General features: G+C 38.0%; 3 protein-coding genes, 1 long non-coding RNA gene and 8 other non-coding genes across 15 annotated transcripts in view; 7 read left to right on the top strand and 5 right to left on the bottom strand.

Moving 5' to 3' along the window:
• The window catches only part of LOC111486393 (WAT1-related protein At4g15540-like), a 5,441-nt gene extending 4,301 nt beyond the window's left edge, over positions 1-1,140 (bottom strand). The window contains exons 1-3 of the mRNA XM_023133504.1: positions 817-1,140; positions 657-722; positions 450-563 (exon numbers count right to left, since the gene is read on the bottom strand). Coding sequence (XP_022989272.1) covers positions 450-563; positions 657-722; positions 817-1,007 — 371 coding nt within the window. The 5' untranslated portion in view covers positions 1,008-1,140. The remainder of the gene's footprint in view (positions 1-449; positions 564-656; positions 723-816) is intronic.
• Positions 1,141-4,705: 3,565 nt separating this feature from the next.
• On the bottom strand, positions 4,706-12,740 carry LOC111486374 (WAT1-related protein At5g40230-like). Its single transcript, XM_023133467.1, has 7 exons — positions 12,421-12,740; positions 12,263-12,328; positions 12,071-12,184; positions 6,850-7,093; positions 6,306-6,464; positions 6,050-6,201; positions 4,706-5,042 (listed from the first exon to the last, which is right to left on the bottom strand). Exons 1-7 carry the CDS (start codon positions 12,609-12,611, stop codon positions 4,880-4,882), a joined length of 1,089 nt encoding a protein of 362 aa, XP_022989235.1. The 5' UTR covers positions 12,612-12,740; the 3' UTR covers positions 4,706-4,879.
• LOC111486749 lies at positions 8,305-8,410 on the bottom strand. Its single transcript, XR_002718930.1, has one exon. It is a non-coding gene; the product is annotated as a U6 spliceosomal RNA (small nuclear RNA).
• On the top strand, positions 8,945-9,026 carry TRNAS-UGA. The gene has a single exon. It is a non-coding gene; the product is annotated as a tRNA-Ser (tRNA).
• On the top strand, positions 9,144-9,225 carry TRNAS-CGA. The gene has a single exon. It is a non-coding gene; the product is annotated as a tRNA-Ser (tRNA).
• Positions 9,634-11,880, bottom strand: LOC111486375. The gene is made up of 2 exons (XR_002718862.1): positions 11,730-11,880; positions 9,634-9,744 (listed from the first exon to the last, which is right to left on the bottom strand). It is a non-coding gene; the product is annotated as an uncharacterized LOC111486375 (long non-coding RNA).
• On the top strand, positions 9,935-10,016 carry TRNAS-UGA. Its single transcript has one exon. It is a non-coding gene; the product is annotated as a tRNA-Ser (tRNA).
• On the top strand, positions 10,135-10,216 carry TRNAS-CGA. Its single transcript has one exon. It is a non-coding gene; the product is annotated as a tRNA-Ser (tRNA).
• On the top strand, positions 10,464-10,545 carry TRNAS-CGA. Its single transcript has one exon. It is a non-coding gene; the product is annotated as a tRNA-Ser (tRNA).
• Positions 10,820-10,901, top strand: TRNAS-UGA. The gene has a single exon. It is a non-coding gene; the product is annotated as a tRNA-Ser (tRNA).
• Positions 11,020-11,101, top strand: TRNAS-UGA. Its single transcript has one exon. It is a non-coding gene; the product is annotated as a tRNA-Ser (tRNA).
• Positions 12,741-13,363: 623 nt separating the features above from the next.
• Positions 13,364-16,918, bottom strand: part of LOC111486346 (DNA repair protein UVH3) — a 10,473-nt gene continuing 6,918 nt past the window's right edge. For all 4 annotated transcript variants that reach the window (XM_023133433.1, XM_023133434.1, XM_023133435.1 and 1 more), the window contains 6 exons: positions 16,573-16,658; positions 16,194-16,473; positions 15,932-16,068; positions 15,333-15,417; positions 14,526-15,071; positions 13,364-14,338 (listed from right to left, as the gene is read on the bottom strand). In XM_023133433.1, coding sequence (XP_022989201.1) covers positions 13,667-14,338; positions 14,526-15,071; positions 15,333-15,417; positions 15,932-16,068; positions 16,194-16,473; positions 16,573-16,658 — 1,806 coding nt within the window. In that variant the 3' untranslated portion in view covers positions 13,364-13,666. The remainder of the gene's footprint in view (positions 14,339-14,525; positions 15,072-15,332; positions 15,418-15,931; positions 16,069-16,193; positions 16,474-16,572; positions 16,659-16,918) is intronic.

Genomic DNA, 16,918 nt, shown 5'->3' with positions numbered 1-16,918 from the left:
ATTTTAAAAAAAAAAAAAAAAAAAAAAAAATTGTCACTGGCAATATATAGATAAAAACCGTCTATTTATACACATTGATTTATTTATCTTCATAAATCATCTTATTTCTTCAAAAGTTCTAGTAGTAAAAAAAAAAAATTTAAAGTTCGAGCTGGTTAATGTTATTTTTCAAAATTGATATTGGACTAAGTAGCCGTTCTTAGGTTTGTAGGCTAGACTATTTCCTCCACCGAGCGGGATAGGTCTCTTCCCAAAAGGCATTCGGGAAGCGACCCCTTCTGACCAAGCTTCTATCAAGCCTACCACTATAAATAAAAGAGATCCATATACCAATCTTGAGCCCTCCCGTGGGAGATGTTGGGGGCGAGCCTCCGTATTTAATGCTTATTTATCTTTTTTTTAAATTAAAGATATAATGGAAAGTTGAGGAGATAGAAAGAGAAACTGACCGGAAAAAGACGGCAAGAATGAAAGTGAACGCCGGGATGAGGTTGCTAATGGCGGATGAAAGAGTGGGGGAGCTGAACTCCAAGCCTTTGTTCCCAAGCAATTGACACGAAAGCCTTCAAAAATTCAACACAATTCCAAAACCCATTAGCCCTCAGAACTTAAAAAGCATATAAAATTAGCCGAATAGGGAAGACGCGCCGCCGTACCCGAGGGCGGAGAGGGCGACGAGTTTGAAGAACAGGGAAATCTTGTTCGGCGGAAGCTGTTGCGATCTGCAGAGACAGAGAGAGAGAGAGAGAGGTTGAGGAATTAGGGAAATGAATCGATTTATAAGCGGAGAGAGAGGCAGAGAGAGAAACAGAGTGCCTGTGAAAGATGAGAGCGAAAGGGATGAGGACGACGGCGGCGGCGACGCAGACATAGAGGGTGAAGACGTAGTAGCTCATGCCTCTGGCGGTGGCAGCTTTGAAGCCTGTGTTGGATCCCACGGTGGCGCACTCGGCTGCAACCATGGCGGCGAATGGCACCACGTCTTTGTAAAACAAGCTCCTCTCCATCTCTCTCTGGCTCGCTCTGTAAAAGCTGTACGGTGGAGCCTTTTCTCTTTCTTGTGGGTATGGTATGCGTTTGGTGAAGGTTTGGTCCCATTTTAAGGGATGTGTTTACTTTCAAATCACATTTTTTTTTTAATTTAAATAATATTTGGACTAACCCGTTACGCCGTCACACTTTTGGCTCGGTACAAACTCCACTCAAGGACTGCAGTCAGCCGCTTTCCCTGTATTCGTCAGCTCGTTTTTGACAAATCCGATCGAGTGTTCATAGTCTCTAGAGTAAAAGAAAAGGATTCGAACGTGTACTAAAACCCGATGCCTTACCACATGACTATACTCTATACGGCCTTGTTTTGGATGATAGAACAGAAAGAGGGGAAAAAGAGAAGCCTCACTCATGCATATTAAAAATACATTTCAGCCTAAACCAAAGTTCATAACTCAGATTAAAATTGATATTTATCTTCTCAATTAACGAATTTAAAACTGTTACAAAGAAAATCGTATAAATAATGTTACTAAGATAAGACATCAAATTTTATCTATATACCATAAATTCTTGAAATTATTTCTCTATATCAACTGCATACGGTTCAAAATTACATTAAAACAAATAAACCATGTAAGAATGGAAATGGCAAGTGTCTCCAAACATGATGAGTGAAGAGACCTTTCAATGGTTGGCCCTTTGCGTGGATAGCCACACAATTGACTGCCCAACAAAGATCTCTGTTACAAAGAAGCTGAGAAAATATTCTAAGAACCAACACAAATTCACATACTTTCGATTATTTGTCAGACAGAATTGCTTCTTTCGTTTTTAGATAATTCCATTTAAAGGGTATTTTTTCTGGTTTGTATGATCTTGAGTTTAGTTGAGAGAGTATCAAAATAGTTTCACGCTTTGTCTCTGACCACGGTTGCTCAATTAGACAATACTTTCTCCTTTTATCAAAGGGTTTGAAGATTTGAAACCTTCGTTTTCTTGTTTGGTTGAATTTGACACTATTTTGCAAATTCTTTGTGGTACGAATTGTGAATTCATTGATTTGGATGGATCCGAGGTTTGAATATGACATAATTTTGCTATTGAAGGTGCGAGCATGTTATTATCAAGTTTAAGTAGGATGTTACGCTGGGTGGTAATCGTGCATGAATTTGAAAGGCTATTCGAAAACATGTCTGATTGATTTTTTGTTGTATTGGAATAGGGTGAGATTTTTTAGATTTCTAATGAATATGGGTGACAGTATACGAAGTTTAACCTTAAAAAATATGAGAAGTAGAGGGAGAAAACGCCCAACAACAAAAATATAATGGCGATTGAAAGGATGTGAAACCTTGATATGCATGAAGATGCCTTTCAAAGGTCTCTTTGCTGTGGATAGCACTCACTCACAAATGACTGCCCAACAAAAATCCCTATTCTAATGAAAGAGACAATCTTAAAGCTTGTTAGTTATCACCCATGTCGTAAGAAATTTCTACTTTAAGGGTAGGTTTGAAACGTTTAGGATGGATCAAACATATAATGGAGGATTTTTAAACAAAATTTGTGAGATCCCACGTTGATTGGAGAGGGGAACAAAACATACATTATAAGGGTATAGAAACTTATACCTAGTAGATGTGTTTTAAGACCTTGAGGAGAAGACTTTGACGGGAATGCTCAAAGATGACAATATCTACTAGCGATGAATTTGGACTATTATAAATGATATCAATGCTAGGCTTCAGGTGGTGTGCCAATGAGGACACTGGGTCTCCAGGGGAGGTGGATCGTGAGATCCCACATCGGTTGGAGAGAGGAACAAAACATTTCTTATAAGAGTGTAGAAACTTTTCCCTAGTAGACGCGTTTTAAGACCTTGAGGAGAAGCCCTTGAAGGGAATGCTCAAAGATGACAATATCTACTCGTGGTAGAATTGAACTATTACAAATGGTATCAGAGCTAGGTTTCAAGTGGTGTGCCACATTGGGCCTCTAAGGGAGGTGAATTGTGAGATCCCACATCGGTTGGAGAGAGAAACAAAACATTCCTTATAAGGGTGTAGAAACTTTTCACTAGTAGACACATTTTAAGACCTTGAGGAGAAGCCCTTGAAAGAAAATGACAATATTTACTCGCAGTGGATTTGGACTATTACAAATGGTATCAGAGCCAGGTTTCAAAAGTGGTGTGCCACACTGGGTCTCCAATGGAGGTGAATACAAATGGTATCAGAGCCAGGTTTCAAAAGTGGTGTGCCACACTGGGTCTCCAATGGAGGTGAATACAAATGGTATCAGAGCCAGGTTTCAAAAGTGGTGTGCAACACTAGGTCTCCAATGGAGGTGAATACAAATGGTATCAGAGTCAGGTTTCAAAAGTGGTGTGCCACACTGGGTCTCCAATGGAGGTGAATACAAATGGTATCAGAGTCAGGTTTCAAAAGTGGTGTGCCACACTGGGCCTCCAATGGAGGTGAATAGTGAGATCCCACATCAATTGGAAAGAGGAATGGGCCTCCAATGGAGGTGAATACAAATGGTATCAGAGCCAGGTTTCAAAAGTGGTGTGCCACACTGGGCCTCCAATGGAGGTGAATAGTGAGATCCCACATCAATTGGAAAGAGGAATGGGCCTCCAATGGAGGTGAATACAAATGGTATCAGAGCCAGGTTTCAAAAGTGGTGTGCCACACTGGGCCTCCAATGGAGGTGAATAGTGAGATCCCACATCAATTGGAAAGAGGAATGGGCCTCCAATGGAGGTGAATACAAATGGTATCAGAGCCAGGTTTCAAAAGTGGTGTGCCACACTGGGCCTCCAATGGAGGTGAATAGTGAGATCCCACATCAATTGGAAAGAGGAATGGGCCTCCAATGGAGGTGAATACAAATGGTATCAGAGCCAGGTTTCAAAAGTGGTGTGCCACACTGGGCCTCCAATGGAGGTGAATAGTGAGATCCCACATCAATTGGAAAGAGGAATGGGCCTCCAATGGAGGTGAATACAAATGGTATCAGAGCCAGGTTTCAAAAGTGGTGTGCCACACTGGGCCTCCAATGGAGGTGAATAGTGAGATCCCACATCAATTGGAAAGAGGAATGGGCCTCCAATGGAGGTGAATACAAATGGTATCAGAGCCAGGTTTCAAAAGTGGTGTGCCACACTGGGCCTCCAATGGAGGTGAATAGTGAGATCCCACATCAATTGGAAAGAGGAATGGGCCTCCAATGGAGGTGAATACAAATGGTATCAGAGCCAGGTTTCAAAAGTGGTGTGCCACACTGGGCCTCCAATGGAGGTGAATAGTGAGATCCCACATCAATTGGAAAGAAGAATGAAACATTTCTTATAAGGGTGTACAAACCTCTCTCTAATAGACACATTTTAAAACTGGAGGTGAATAGTGAGATTCCACATCGATTGGAAAGTGGAATGAAACATTTCTTATAAGAGTGTACAAACCTCTCCCTAATAGACACATTTTAAAACCGTGAGGCTGACGACAATACATAATAGGCTGAAGTAGACAATATGTACTAGAGGTGGGGTTAGACGATTAGAAGGGCTCACTTGAATGATATTGCTCCACGATATCTAGACAAATATGATTTAAATGATAGAAGAAACGATAAACAAAAAAAAAAAAAAAAAAAGCTGAATTCGAAAGCAAAAACAGATTGGATCTAAGTCCACCGCTTGGATCGAGTATAAACAAAAAGTTATCTATTCCAGCCAAATCAACTCTTCTTACTATACACTTGAGGATATTTGGCTGGATGTTCTATAATTTTTACTTACAAAACATGAATTCGAAAGCAAAAACAGATTGGATCGAGTATAAACAGAACATACCTGCAAGGTCTGATGTACTCACAAAATGTGTTAGTCATCTTGAACTTTACAGCTTTTCAACAGTGGAATCCTATCTTTGGATGAAGAGCCCAAGCTTGAACAAAACTCGTCTTTCACCTTCAACTCTTCTTCTTTTATTTTCCCCCACATTATTGAGTAAAATCCACTTGCTATTATTGTTGCTCCAATAATACTGCCACACCAAACAAACAAAGGGATGAAAGGTTGATATTGTAATGGTCTAAGTCCACCGCTAGCAGATATTATCTTTTTTAAGTTTTTTCTTTTGGGTTTTCCTTTCAAGGTTTTTAAAACGTGTCTGCTAGGGAGGTTACCACACGAATGTTTTGTTCCCCTCTCTGATCAATATGGGGTCTCACAATCCGCCCCCTTTCAAACCTAGCGTCATCGCTGGCACACATTTCCCTCTCTAATCAATATGGGATCTCATGACACGTGTTCAATGAACCCTTGCACATGTCATTTATGCTTTATATCATATGATGATGAGATTATGATATATGATAACGTGACTATGTTATATGATGATCGTATATGATATTATACGATGATGTATGATAATATGACGATGTAAGATGTATGATGATGAGATGACATGATATGACGTTATTCCATATTAAGATAATGCAAATGTATTAAATGTCATGATGCATTATGACGATAATTTTTCTAAGACACAACCCTAGTTAAATGTTAACGATGATGAACCTATGAACACCAATGCATGCATGTTAGTTACAATGTATAAGGACATTAATTTTTATTTCTTCCTCTTAGGCTAATGGATCTTTTCGGATGGAAGATCTCGTCGAAGAATAATATTCCTTCTAGTTATCATTGATTTACTAGAATAATAAAATGTCAAAATGAGCAAACTCAGCTGCAGCGGACACGTATTCTCAACCAAGAGATCAGATATTCGAAAACTCCTAACTCCAAAGGTTGTCAAACTAAACAAAAAATAACAATATTTCAACTAGTATGAAACCTTTCAATGAAATCAAACGATAAATCACGGGCTCAAAGTTGACGATATCATACCCTTACAAACATGTATATATACCGAATTCATAAATGTTCGGGTATTTTTTTAATTGTCCTAAATGTTTAAAAAGTGACTGAAAATAATAATGCATAAACCAGAGAGAGAGAGAGAGAGAGAGAGAGAGAGATATGCACCTTCCAAGATAGAGATCATCCCCAAGGAAAATGACACCAGTAGCAGCCGCAATGGCAATTGAGAGAGGCCTGAAACTCGAAACATAAACAGGCCCTTTGACATGGACACCCCATGTGTGGATGGCAGAGACGAAGGATTGACCCACACATCCCTAGATGAACACGACAACAACAATAACAAAAACTCGACATTTAAAGCAATCACAACCTCTTCTATCTCCAGCTCAACCCAAATTCAAATCCTTTCCCTTCTTACCGAGTTCAAAACAGCGACCAATTCAAGACTGTTTTTTAGCTTCCATGCACCCAAGTTTCCTTCTGCTAATAGGCATATGGGTGCAGCTATTATGACCTCGAAAACATAGTACAAGCACACCACTGCTAGTTCATCTGGATACATGTTCACCATTTGGGTCTGTAAATAACTCTTTTGTCAGTATAATTATCCATTTTGACTCTCACTTCAAAAGCTAACTCAAAAGGTGAGGTTCCTACCCTTTTACAACTAATAAACTCAATCTCTAGTGGACTATTGGGCGATATCATAGTCTTGGTGTGGAACCAATTGTCTTTGTGAACCCATAAACTATCTTAAGATGTACAGATTTCACATATAATTACTAAGAAACCAAAATTCAACTCTTTTACAGCCAAACACAATAATACCAACAAAATCTTGATATGTCAACTATTAGTTAAGCTCAGAAGAATTAAGAAGCCATTCAATCATATATGATATTAGTAAATGTTTTGCACAAAAGGAATAAAGGGAGGTTGCATAAATTTGAAAGGAAAATTACCAGAATAATGTACCAGAAAGAGTTGAGAAGGTACTGAGCAAAAAAGCAGAGGCCACCCATGATCCAATTGGGTTGGGAAGAGGCCAAAGGATGTGAAAGATTCAACCTTGTTGGCGCAGCAAATGGGTTTGATAGAATGACTGGACCTTTATAAAGAACCACTACAAGTGCACCTGCTATAGACACTGCCGAGCCAACGATTTTCGCCGTGCTGCTTGAGCTTTTCAAAGCTAGCTTCTCCATCCTAACCAAAGAACATGATGACACCAAATTTAGCATATATTTCATACTTTTTATGTGAAATCCCACCTGGGTTGGATTGAATTAGAGAATGAAACACCTTTTATAAGGGTGTGGAAACCTCTCCTGCATTTTAAAGCGTTGAGGGGAAGTCCGAAAGAGAAACTCCAAAGAGGATAATATCGGCTAATGGTGGGCTTGGACCGTTACAGTGGTATCAGAGCCCGACAGCGAGGAGAGCCTTCCCAGAAGGGGGTAGACACGAGGCAGTGTGCCAGCAAGGACGCTAGACCTCAAAGGAGATGAATTTGGTGGGGGTCCCACATCAATTAGAGAAAGGAACGAGATTGAGACGGAACACCCAAGGATGCCAAGGGTGTGAAAGGTCCGAAAGAGAAAGCTAAAAAGAACAATATCTGCTAGCGGTGGGCTTGAACCGTTATATTTTATGGGTTGACATTAAACTCATTTTCAAGTAATTGCACTATATGATTAAAAAAAAAATCAAGATGCACTCATCTCTATTCTTAAGACTTTCATTCTATTCTTATTCCATTCTTCACTTAATTTAGAAGAAAACTTAGCTGCTACATGAACTACAGCCATTTATGCAGCCTAGCTCAAACATATGGGCAAACCACCACAGTGCGCCACTTGTCATCACATTTTTTTCCTTTTTCTTTTCATTTTTCATTTAAGATATAATCGTATAGGATTATAGTCTAAAATCTCATAGATCTCTCCATGAACTTAACATGAATAAAATCTTTTAACAATCTCATTTTTTTTTTCCATTCTAATATATATATTTCTTTTTATTTCATTCTCTAATCCATGCAATACTATTTACTCTCAACTGATCCATTAAAATAATTATCTTTGGTTGCNATTTTTTTTTTTTTTTTTTTTTTTTTTTTTTTTTTTTTTTTTTTTTTTTTTTTTTTTTTTTTTTTTTTTTTTTGGTATTACATGAAATATATATATATATATATAAAAGTAGAAATTTAGATATAATATGTTGTAATAATTTTCCGTTACTTATCTCTATAGATCATTTGTAACCGTCCAAGCCCACCGTTAGTAGATATTATCTATTTTGGCCTGTTACGTATCACCGTACCTTATAGTTTTAAAACACATCTGTTAGGGAGAGTTTTCCACACCCTTATAAGGAATATTTCGTTCCGCTCTCTAATCGATGTGGGATCTAACAATAAAAATTTGGACCATTTCTCGATTTGTGCACGTGTCATCCCCTTGCGCATGGGTCATGCCAATCTTCTTTGTATTGTTTCAATTTTGTTGTAACGTTAAATATGTCCGAGTGGTTAAGTAGATAGACTTAAAATCTGTTGGGCTTTGCTTGCGTATGTTTGAATTTTGTTGTTGACGACTTTTTAGCTTTATTGTGAGATCTAGGGAACGAATCATTCCTTATATAATGGTGTCACAATATGTTTGAGTGGTTAAGGACACATACTTGAAATTTGTTGCAGTTGGGCTTTGCCCGCAGGTTCGAGACCAATTGTTGAATCATGACTTTTAGCTTTATTGTGAGATACCACATCGGTTGGATAGGGAACAAATCATCACTTATACAATGGTGTCAATATGTCTAAGTGGTTAAGGAGATAGACTAGAAATCTAATGGTCTTTGCCTGCGCAAGTTCAAATCCTGTTGTTGAAGACTTTTTACTTTATCTTTATTTTGGGATCAGTTGGATAGGAACAGATCATTTCTTATATATGGGTGCCAATATGTCCGAGTGGTTGTTGGAAGACTCTTTTTGCTTTAGCTTAATTGTGAAATCGCACATCAGTTGGATAGAGAACGGATCATTTCCTAAATATGGGTGTCAATATGTCCGAGTGGTTAAGGAGATAGACTTGAAATCTATTGGGCTTTGCTTGCGCAGGTTCGAATCCTGCTATTGACGACCTTTTAATTTTATTGCGAGATTGCCTTTGCAGGTATGAGTACTCTTTTTGCTTTAGCTTTATTGTGAAATTCCACATTAGTTGGACAAAGAACGAATCATTTCTTATATATGGGAGTCAATATGTCCGAGTAGTTAAGGAGATAGACTCGAAATCTGTTGGGCTTTGCCTGCGCAAGTTCAAATCTTGTTGTTGACAACTTTTTTACCTTTTGCTTTAGGTCTATCCCACATCAGTTGGATAAGGAACGGATCATTTCTAATATATGGGTGTTAATATGTCCGAGTGGTTAAAGAGATAGATTTGAAATCTATTGGGCTTTGTAGGTTTGAATCTTGATATTGACAACATTTTAATTTTATTGTGAGATTGAATTTGCAGGTTCGAAACTCTTTTTGCTTTAGCTTAATTGTGAAATCCCACATCAGTTGGATAGAGAACGAATCATTTCTTAAATATGAGTGTCAATATGTCCGAGTGGTTAAGGAGATAGACTTGAAATTTATTGGGCTTTGCCTGTGCACAAGTTTGAATCCTACTATTTACAACTTTTTAATTTTATCGTGAGATTGACTTTACAGGTTCGAAGACTCTTTTTGTTTTAGCTTTATTGTGAAATCCCACATCAGTTGGATAGAGAACAAATCATTTCTTATATATGGGTGTCAATATGTCTGAGTGGTTAAGGAGACAGACTTGAAATTTGTTGGGCTTTGCCTCAAATCTTGCTGTTGATGACCTTTTACCTTTTGCTATAGGTCTATTGTGAGATCCCACATCAGTTGGATAAGGAACGGATCATTTCTAATATATGGGTGTTAATATGTCCGAGTGGTTAAAGAGATATATTTGAAATCTATTGGGCACATCAATTTGACAGAAAACGGATCATTTCTTAAATATGGGTGTCAATATGTCCGAGTGGTTAAGGAGATAGACTTGAAATCTATTGGGCTTTGCTTGCGCAGGTTCAAATCTTGCTATTGACGACCTTTTTAATTTTATTGTGAGATTGCCTTTGCAGGTATGATGACTCTTTTTGCTTTAGCTTTATTGTGAAATCCCACATCAGTTGGATAGAGAATGAATCAGTTCTTATATATGGGTGTCAATATGTCCGAGTGGTTAAGGAGACAGACTCGAAATCTGTTGGGCTTTGCCTGCGCAAGTTCAAATCTTGCTGTTGACGATTTTTTACCTTTTGCTTTAGGTCTATTGTGAGATCCCACATCAGTTGGATAAGGAACGGATCATTTCTAATATATTTGTGTCAATATGTCTAGGCTTTGCTTGCGTAGGTTCGAATCTTGAGATTGACAACATTTTAATTTTATTGAGAGATTGCCTTTGCAGGTTCGAAGACTCTTTTTGCTTTAACTTAATTGTGAAATCCCACATCAGTTGGACAGAGAACGGATCATTTCTTAAATATGGGTGTCAATATGTCCGAGTGGTTAAGGAGACAGACTCGAAATCTGTTGGGCTTTGCCTGCGCAAGTTCGAATCTTGCTGTTGACGACTTTTTACCTTTTGCTTTAGGTCCATTGTGAAATCCTACATCATTTGGATAAGGAAGAAATCATTTCTAATATATGAGTGTTGTTTGAGTGGTTAAAGAGATAGATTTGAAATCCATTAGGCTTTGCTGGCATAGGTTTGAATCTTGATAATGACAACATTTTAATTTTATTGTGAGATTGCCTTTGCAGGTTCGAAGACTCTTTTTGCTTTAGCTTAATTGTGAAATCCCACATCAGTTGGACAGAGAACGGATCATTTCTAAAATATGGGTGTCAATATGTCCGAGTGGTTAAGGAGATAGACTTGAAATCTATTGGGCTTTGCTTGCGCAGGTTCAAATCCTGCTATTGACGACCTTTTTAATTTTATTGTGAGATTGCCTTTGCAGGTATGATGACTCTTTTGGATTTAGCTTTATTGTGAAATCCCACATCAGTTGGATAGAGAATGAATCATTTCTTATATATGGGTGTCAATATGTCCGAGTGGTTAAGGAGACAGACTTGAAATCTGTTGGGCTTTGCCTGCGCAAGTTCAAATCTTGCTGTTGACGATTTTTTACCTTTTGCTTTAGGTCTATTGTGAGATCCCACATCAGTTGGATAAGGAACGGATCATTTCTAATATATTTGTGTCAATATGTCTAGGCTTTGCTTGCGTAGGTTCGAATCTTGAGATTGACAACATTTTAATTTTATTGTGAGATTGCCTTTGCAGGTATGATGACTCTTTTGGATTTAGCTTTATTGTGAAATCCCACATCAGTTGGATAAGGAACGGATCATTTCTAATATATTTGTGTCAATATGTCTAGGCTTTGCTTGCGTAGGTTCGAATCTTGAGATTGACAACATTTTAATTTTATTGTGAGATTGCCTTTGCAGGTTCGAAGACTCTTTTTGCTTTAGCTTAATTTCATCCCACATCAGTTGGACAGAGAACAAATCATTTCTTAAATATTGGTGTCAATATATCCGAGTGGTTAAGGAGATAGACTTGAAATCTATTAGGCTTTACTTCTTTAGGTTCAAATCCTGCTTTGCAGGTTTGAAGACTCTTTTTACTTTAGCTTTATTGTGAAATCCCACATCAGTTGGACAGAGAACAAATCATTTTTTATATATGGGTGTCAATATGTTTGAGTGGTTAAGAAGATAGACTCAAAATTTGTTTGGCTTTACTTGTGCAGGTTCGAATCCTGTTGTTGACGACTTTTTAACTTTATTGTGAGATTATTGCCAATTTCTTATTTATGGGTCAAATAAATACTAATTCAGAACTATTTTTGAGATTTAATAAAAGTAGGGATATTAATTTACATATTTAAAAACTAAAACACAATAAAGAAATTTTTATTCTACTCTTATTCTTACACAATTAACTTATGATTATTTAGTAAAAATTTATATAATTTTATTAAATTTATTTTAATAATAAAAAATTAATTAATGTACAAGAAATTTCAAGGAATTATTGAAACTTAACTTATCGGTAAGAAAAAAAGAGGGGAAGAAAAAGATACCCGAAGAGAACGGCCAAGATGAAAGTGAGAGCAGGAATTAGGTTGCTAATGGCGGAAGCAAGCGTCGGTGAACTGTACTCCAATCCTTTATAGGAAAACAGCTGACATCCAACTCTTCAATCACAAACAAACAATTTCAATCGCAAACCGATTAACACACCACAATCCATAAAAATAAACCTCAAATCGTACCCCATGGCGGAGAGGCAGATCAGTCTCAGGAAGAACGAGGATTTATTGGACGGAAAAACGCCGGATCTGAAAACTCGAATCAACAAAATGAATACAGTTAGGGAAAAATGAGCGGAGAAAAAAGCAAAAGATTAGAGAGAATTGGAAGAATCGGAGACCTGCGGAAGATGAAGGCGAAAGGAAGAAGAACGAGAGCGGCGGCGAGGCAAGTGTAGAAGGTGAAGACATAGAAGCTAATTTGATGGCCGCTAATGGCTTTGTAGACGGTGTTGGAGCCGACGGTAGCGCACTCGCCGGCGATCATTCCGATCAATGGAGCGAATTCCTTGTACAGAAAACTGCGCTCCATTGATTTTTCTGAATCTTGATTCTCTCTGTGGATAGGAGAGCGCTGAAAGTAGAGTTTCTCCAAATTTGTTGGGTAATTTATTTGAGTCTGAAGGAGAAAGAGAAGGGTTAGTTTGGGAATTTGTGTTTTGATACTTGCGTAATGATTTGTCTTTTTAGTACATTTTGAGTCATGCTTGGACACTTTTTTTTCTTTTTTGGATTTTTTTTTTTAAAGAAAACTCCCATTTCTCAATAATTTCTAAGGTGTGTGGATTAAGGTGGAATGGTGTTTCGGTACGGCTCGAATACACTCTATGGTCGATCAAAAGTCCTATGCCACTTTCACTTTTTCATTTCAATTTGCCTTTTTTGTCTCAATGGATTACGCGAATTTTCGATTGAAATGTTAGCTCAAGGTTTTGGATAGCCCACCTGGTGGGGACAACTATATCTACTAGAAGCCCATATAGTTGTTCGGCTGTGTACTTCCCGTGGCTCAAAATTTTGGACCCAACCAAACTAAAGATAAGCAAAGCTCTAACTTAACTTAGCCCAAACCGAACAAAAATCTAACTCAACCCAATACTTACGATCTGAGTACAATTCGAGTAGTTATGGTCTCAATTCTTCTCGACTTTGTGTTTGCTCTTGTTGTCGAGAACTATGGTTTTTATGCATATTTGCTAACGTGCAAGATGAAGTTAGAAAATACATATTAATAAAATGAATATTATATTGTTAAACATAGATTAAAAGAAGTTCCAACAATCATGACTCTAAGACTGAGAAATAAGCTTAAACATATTAAATTAACAAAATTTACACAATACATTGCAACGCAGAAGAATGCATCTCTGTGTGCAAGATAATTAGTGTTCGCCCCCTAAAATATGAACTAGTTTTCACTTTAAGTCTCTTAAAAGTTGTAAAACTCAACAATCTTGCTTCTAAAATTTCATAAAGATTGCCAATAATCTCCGTGAATAGCTAACGACTAGACTCGATTCGATCACGTAAATTAGAACTTCCTAAGCATGTGTAAAAAAGGTAGGCAATAGGAACTCATTGAAGAAATCAGTACCTCCTCTTTCTTCTCAAATTAGGCATGGCACTAAGAGCCCCTCCAAATGACCGGACAGAATGATCCTTGGGTTTCTCTTGCACGCCCTCACCTACCTCGGAAGAGTTCGGATAACTTACAGGATTTGGGTCGCCCACATCGAGTAGAGATTCTCCACGTGGATATGTATCTTCCTCAAGCTGGTCTCCGCCTATGTCTTTTTCAGGATGGAAGGTTGATTGGCCAGGATCATCTTCAGAGCCATCTTTGAGGGCCTCTGATACGGTTGCTTGGTCAAGATGTGCAACCGGGTCAACACATTCGTTATCGTCATCTAAGCAGAACCCACCCCCCAGTGTGAGGTAGTCTTCACTGTTGCTAGCCTCCAAGGCAGGGTCTTTATTCCGGCACATTGCTTCCTGGCTCATTTCATCTTCTGTTGGACAGAAACCACCTCCAGTTCCAAGATAATCCCTTAGAGGCGATCTCTTCGGTATTTCGTAATCACATTCTGTATTTTCCGAATGGATCATTACAGTTTCAGGACCTGTGTACCGACCCTGGACCACATTGTCGTCGTTGGCTTCATCATTGGATAATCTATACCCACTGTAATCTGATGGTTGATCTTGATCTGGATCTGCATCGTCCATTTTATAACTTGCAGATTTTCGGACCCGTGATGACTGTATCAATAAACACAAATCAGTGGAAAACTAAGCCATCGTAGAAAAAGTATCTACTAGAAATAAGAAACCATTCATTCAGAACGTCACATATATCAGTCTCAGATGTTGTAAGGTCTCAAAACAAGAAAAAGATGAGCAATTGTGCACAAAATAGAGATAAGGAATCAGTAACATTCAAACTTACTTTTCTCCTTTCTTGAGGCTCCTGCACGTTCTCCAAATCTAATTTTTTATCATCGGATTCACTTTCATCATCACTGGAGCTGGTTTCGACGAATTCGGTAATAGGACTCTTACCTTTCGATGCCAACCGACCTCTCCCCCTCCCTTTCCCTCCTCCTCTACCTCTACCTCTACCTCTCTCAGAATGTGATCCCTCATTTCTACTTCGCTTTCCTTTTTCCTTCATTGTTAGCTTTCGATCCTTGGCAGGTTGCGATTGCTCTCTGTCTAGTTGCCTTTTCCTGGAAGGTTTTCGGAGTCTATTATCTACGTTATCTTCATTCGAGCAAGCACCTTGTATTTCTGATGAACACTTCTCAGACATGTTCTTCTGAGTCTCACCAGAAAGATTTATTTGATTATTTACGGAGACATTCGGCACGGTTTCATCCATCAACGAGGCAGACTTGCTCCCAGTAATACTTTTAACAGCTTTCTTTATTCTCTTACTGCGGATTTTAGCAAATCTTTCATTGAAAGTGTAAAATGCCTCCAATCGAAGTTGAGTCTACACAAAAAACAATAAACATGAAAATGTGAGCATATTCAATTTCTTCTTTAATCATTTTGTGTACTACAGGAAAAGGACACAGCACGGACAAAAACACACAAAATAGAACGCCCATTCATATTTGTAAACTCAATGATTTTGAAGGATATGCTAAAGATGGCTTCCACATAAGAACCCCACCCTCCCTCCATTTTCCTTCAGTTGATGGTTCAACAAAAACATTTGCGGTCCTAAGAGACACCAGTGGAAGTAACTAACCTCATGTTTGCCATACTCTTTTAAGACAGGCAAAAGCAACTCATCTGCCTTTGAGTTCTCCCACCCAAACTTTTCCAAGCATAATCTGCAGCATACAGAGCAAGTTGAATTGTAAATATATATAATATGTACGGTGGATATTCAACTTTCTAAACATAAAGAAGTAGGCTCTACTTCACCAATGTAAAGAAGTGCAGGAAACATCATGTATAATAAAGCTCAACTCCGTCAGTGAGCCCAAAAATATTGATGGGATTGTTTGCTATATTTTTCAAGAGATAAACAACCAACGAATAGAGGAAGCTCTCCACTAGAATAAAGATACCAGAAGAAACAACTATGCCAGATTTAGGGATAATAACAACGAAGAAGAAGAAGCTCCACCTACTTGAATAAGAAATTGACTGTGAATATGCGATATCGTTCCAATTCATACGATAGGTTAAACTCAAAAAGTAATGATGTTGGTTACATAACTAGAAACTTTTAAGAGAGACAGGTCTCCGCGTAAAGATTGCTGCTAAAACTGAAAATATATGAACCATGGTAACTAAGTCAAACAGATAATATTTATCAATATTAGAAGCATAATGTCTCACCTGCGAAGGACAAAATGGTCTGGCTTCCCCCAGGAGAAAGGTTCTGCTGACTTGTCCACTTGTGGGGAGATGTACGCAGAAATGACTGCTTCACTAGGAAATTCAGAAGGGATATGCCAGTTCTTGCTAACATTTCTCTAAATATGGGCATGAAATAATCATAAGTAGGTGAGAAAAACTTGGGAATAAAATAATCTTCCTTCACCTGGTCAAGAAAAATACTGTGAATCAGAAAGTAAAGAGTAAGAGAGAAATATCTCACGTGCTTAACCATGAAATTCTGTTTAACATCTATGTTCTCCTTCAGATCTTTATCAATGTTCTCTTCAGATGCAGAACCATCCCTTACGCTGCTATTTGAGCAAGTTGCGTCATTCTCACTTGCTTTTTGCCCTCTTTTACGTGCACTTAACCCTGTTTTTGCACCAAGCGTCCCTAAAATGCTTGGATCTGGTGATTCAATCCATTCTTTAAATTTATGGAGTCCATCTTCCTCCGAAAATGCATTCATAACCTCAACAGCATTAACAATGCCAATCCCACTGCTCAAAAAATTGAAATCTATCATGACAGAGAAATTCTGCATCCTTGCAATGGATAAATTCTTATGAATAAGGCAGGATCATGCATGTGTAAGTTACCTAATGCCTTCTGTATAATCACTTCCAAGCAGAAGTGCCATGCGAATTAACTTGTTTCGGTCCAGACCAAGCTCATTTTCAATGTCCTGAAAGTCAGAAAAAGTACAATGGGCAGATTGTTAAGCAACAAGCTATAGGAAAATTTCAGAAGTTTTCAAGAACAATTCTTCTAAAAGAAAGGTTAAGAAAAAGAAAGCCATCAACATTTCCAAAGATGACAGTTTTTTCTTAAAAAAAAGGATCATAAAATCATATAGCTTATATAACATGGAGGAGTTAAAATCCTCAGAAATCTGAAAGTAAATCATAGAGTACATGGATACAAAAGAAACCCCCCCCCCCCCCC

The sequence above is a fragment of the Cucurbita maxima genome, unplaced genomic scaffold (genome assembly GCF_002738345.1).
Source record: "Cucurbita maxima cultivar Rimu unplaced genomic scaffold, Cmax_1.0 Cma_Scf00011, whole genome shotgun sequence".
NCBI lineage: Eukaryota > Viridiplantae > Streptophyta > Magnoliopsida > Cucurbitales > Cucurbitaceae > Cucurbita > Cucurbita maxima.
Note: the sequence above shows the minus strand (reverse complement) of the source record. Positions and strands in the feature narration are given on the sequence as shown.

Bases quoted from the DNA above. Each gene is read 5' to 3' on its own strand.
- LOC111486374 (XM_023133467.1), bottom strand. From the start codon at position 12,611: ATGGAGCGCAGTTTTCTGTACAAGGAATTCGCTCCATTGATCGGAATG. The intron at 12,185-12,262 runs GTACGATTTGAG...TTGTGATTGAAG, and splicing joins ATCTGCCTCTCCGCCATGGG to AGTTGGATGTCAGCTGTTTT. The intron at 5,043-6,049 runs GTGCATATCTCT...TTGGTGTGGCAG, and splicing joins GATGATCTCTATCTTGGAAG to TATTATTGGAGCAACAATAA.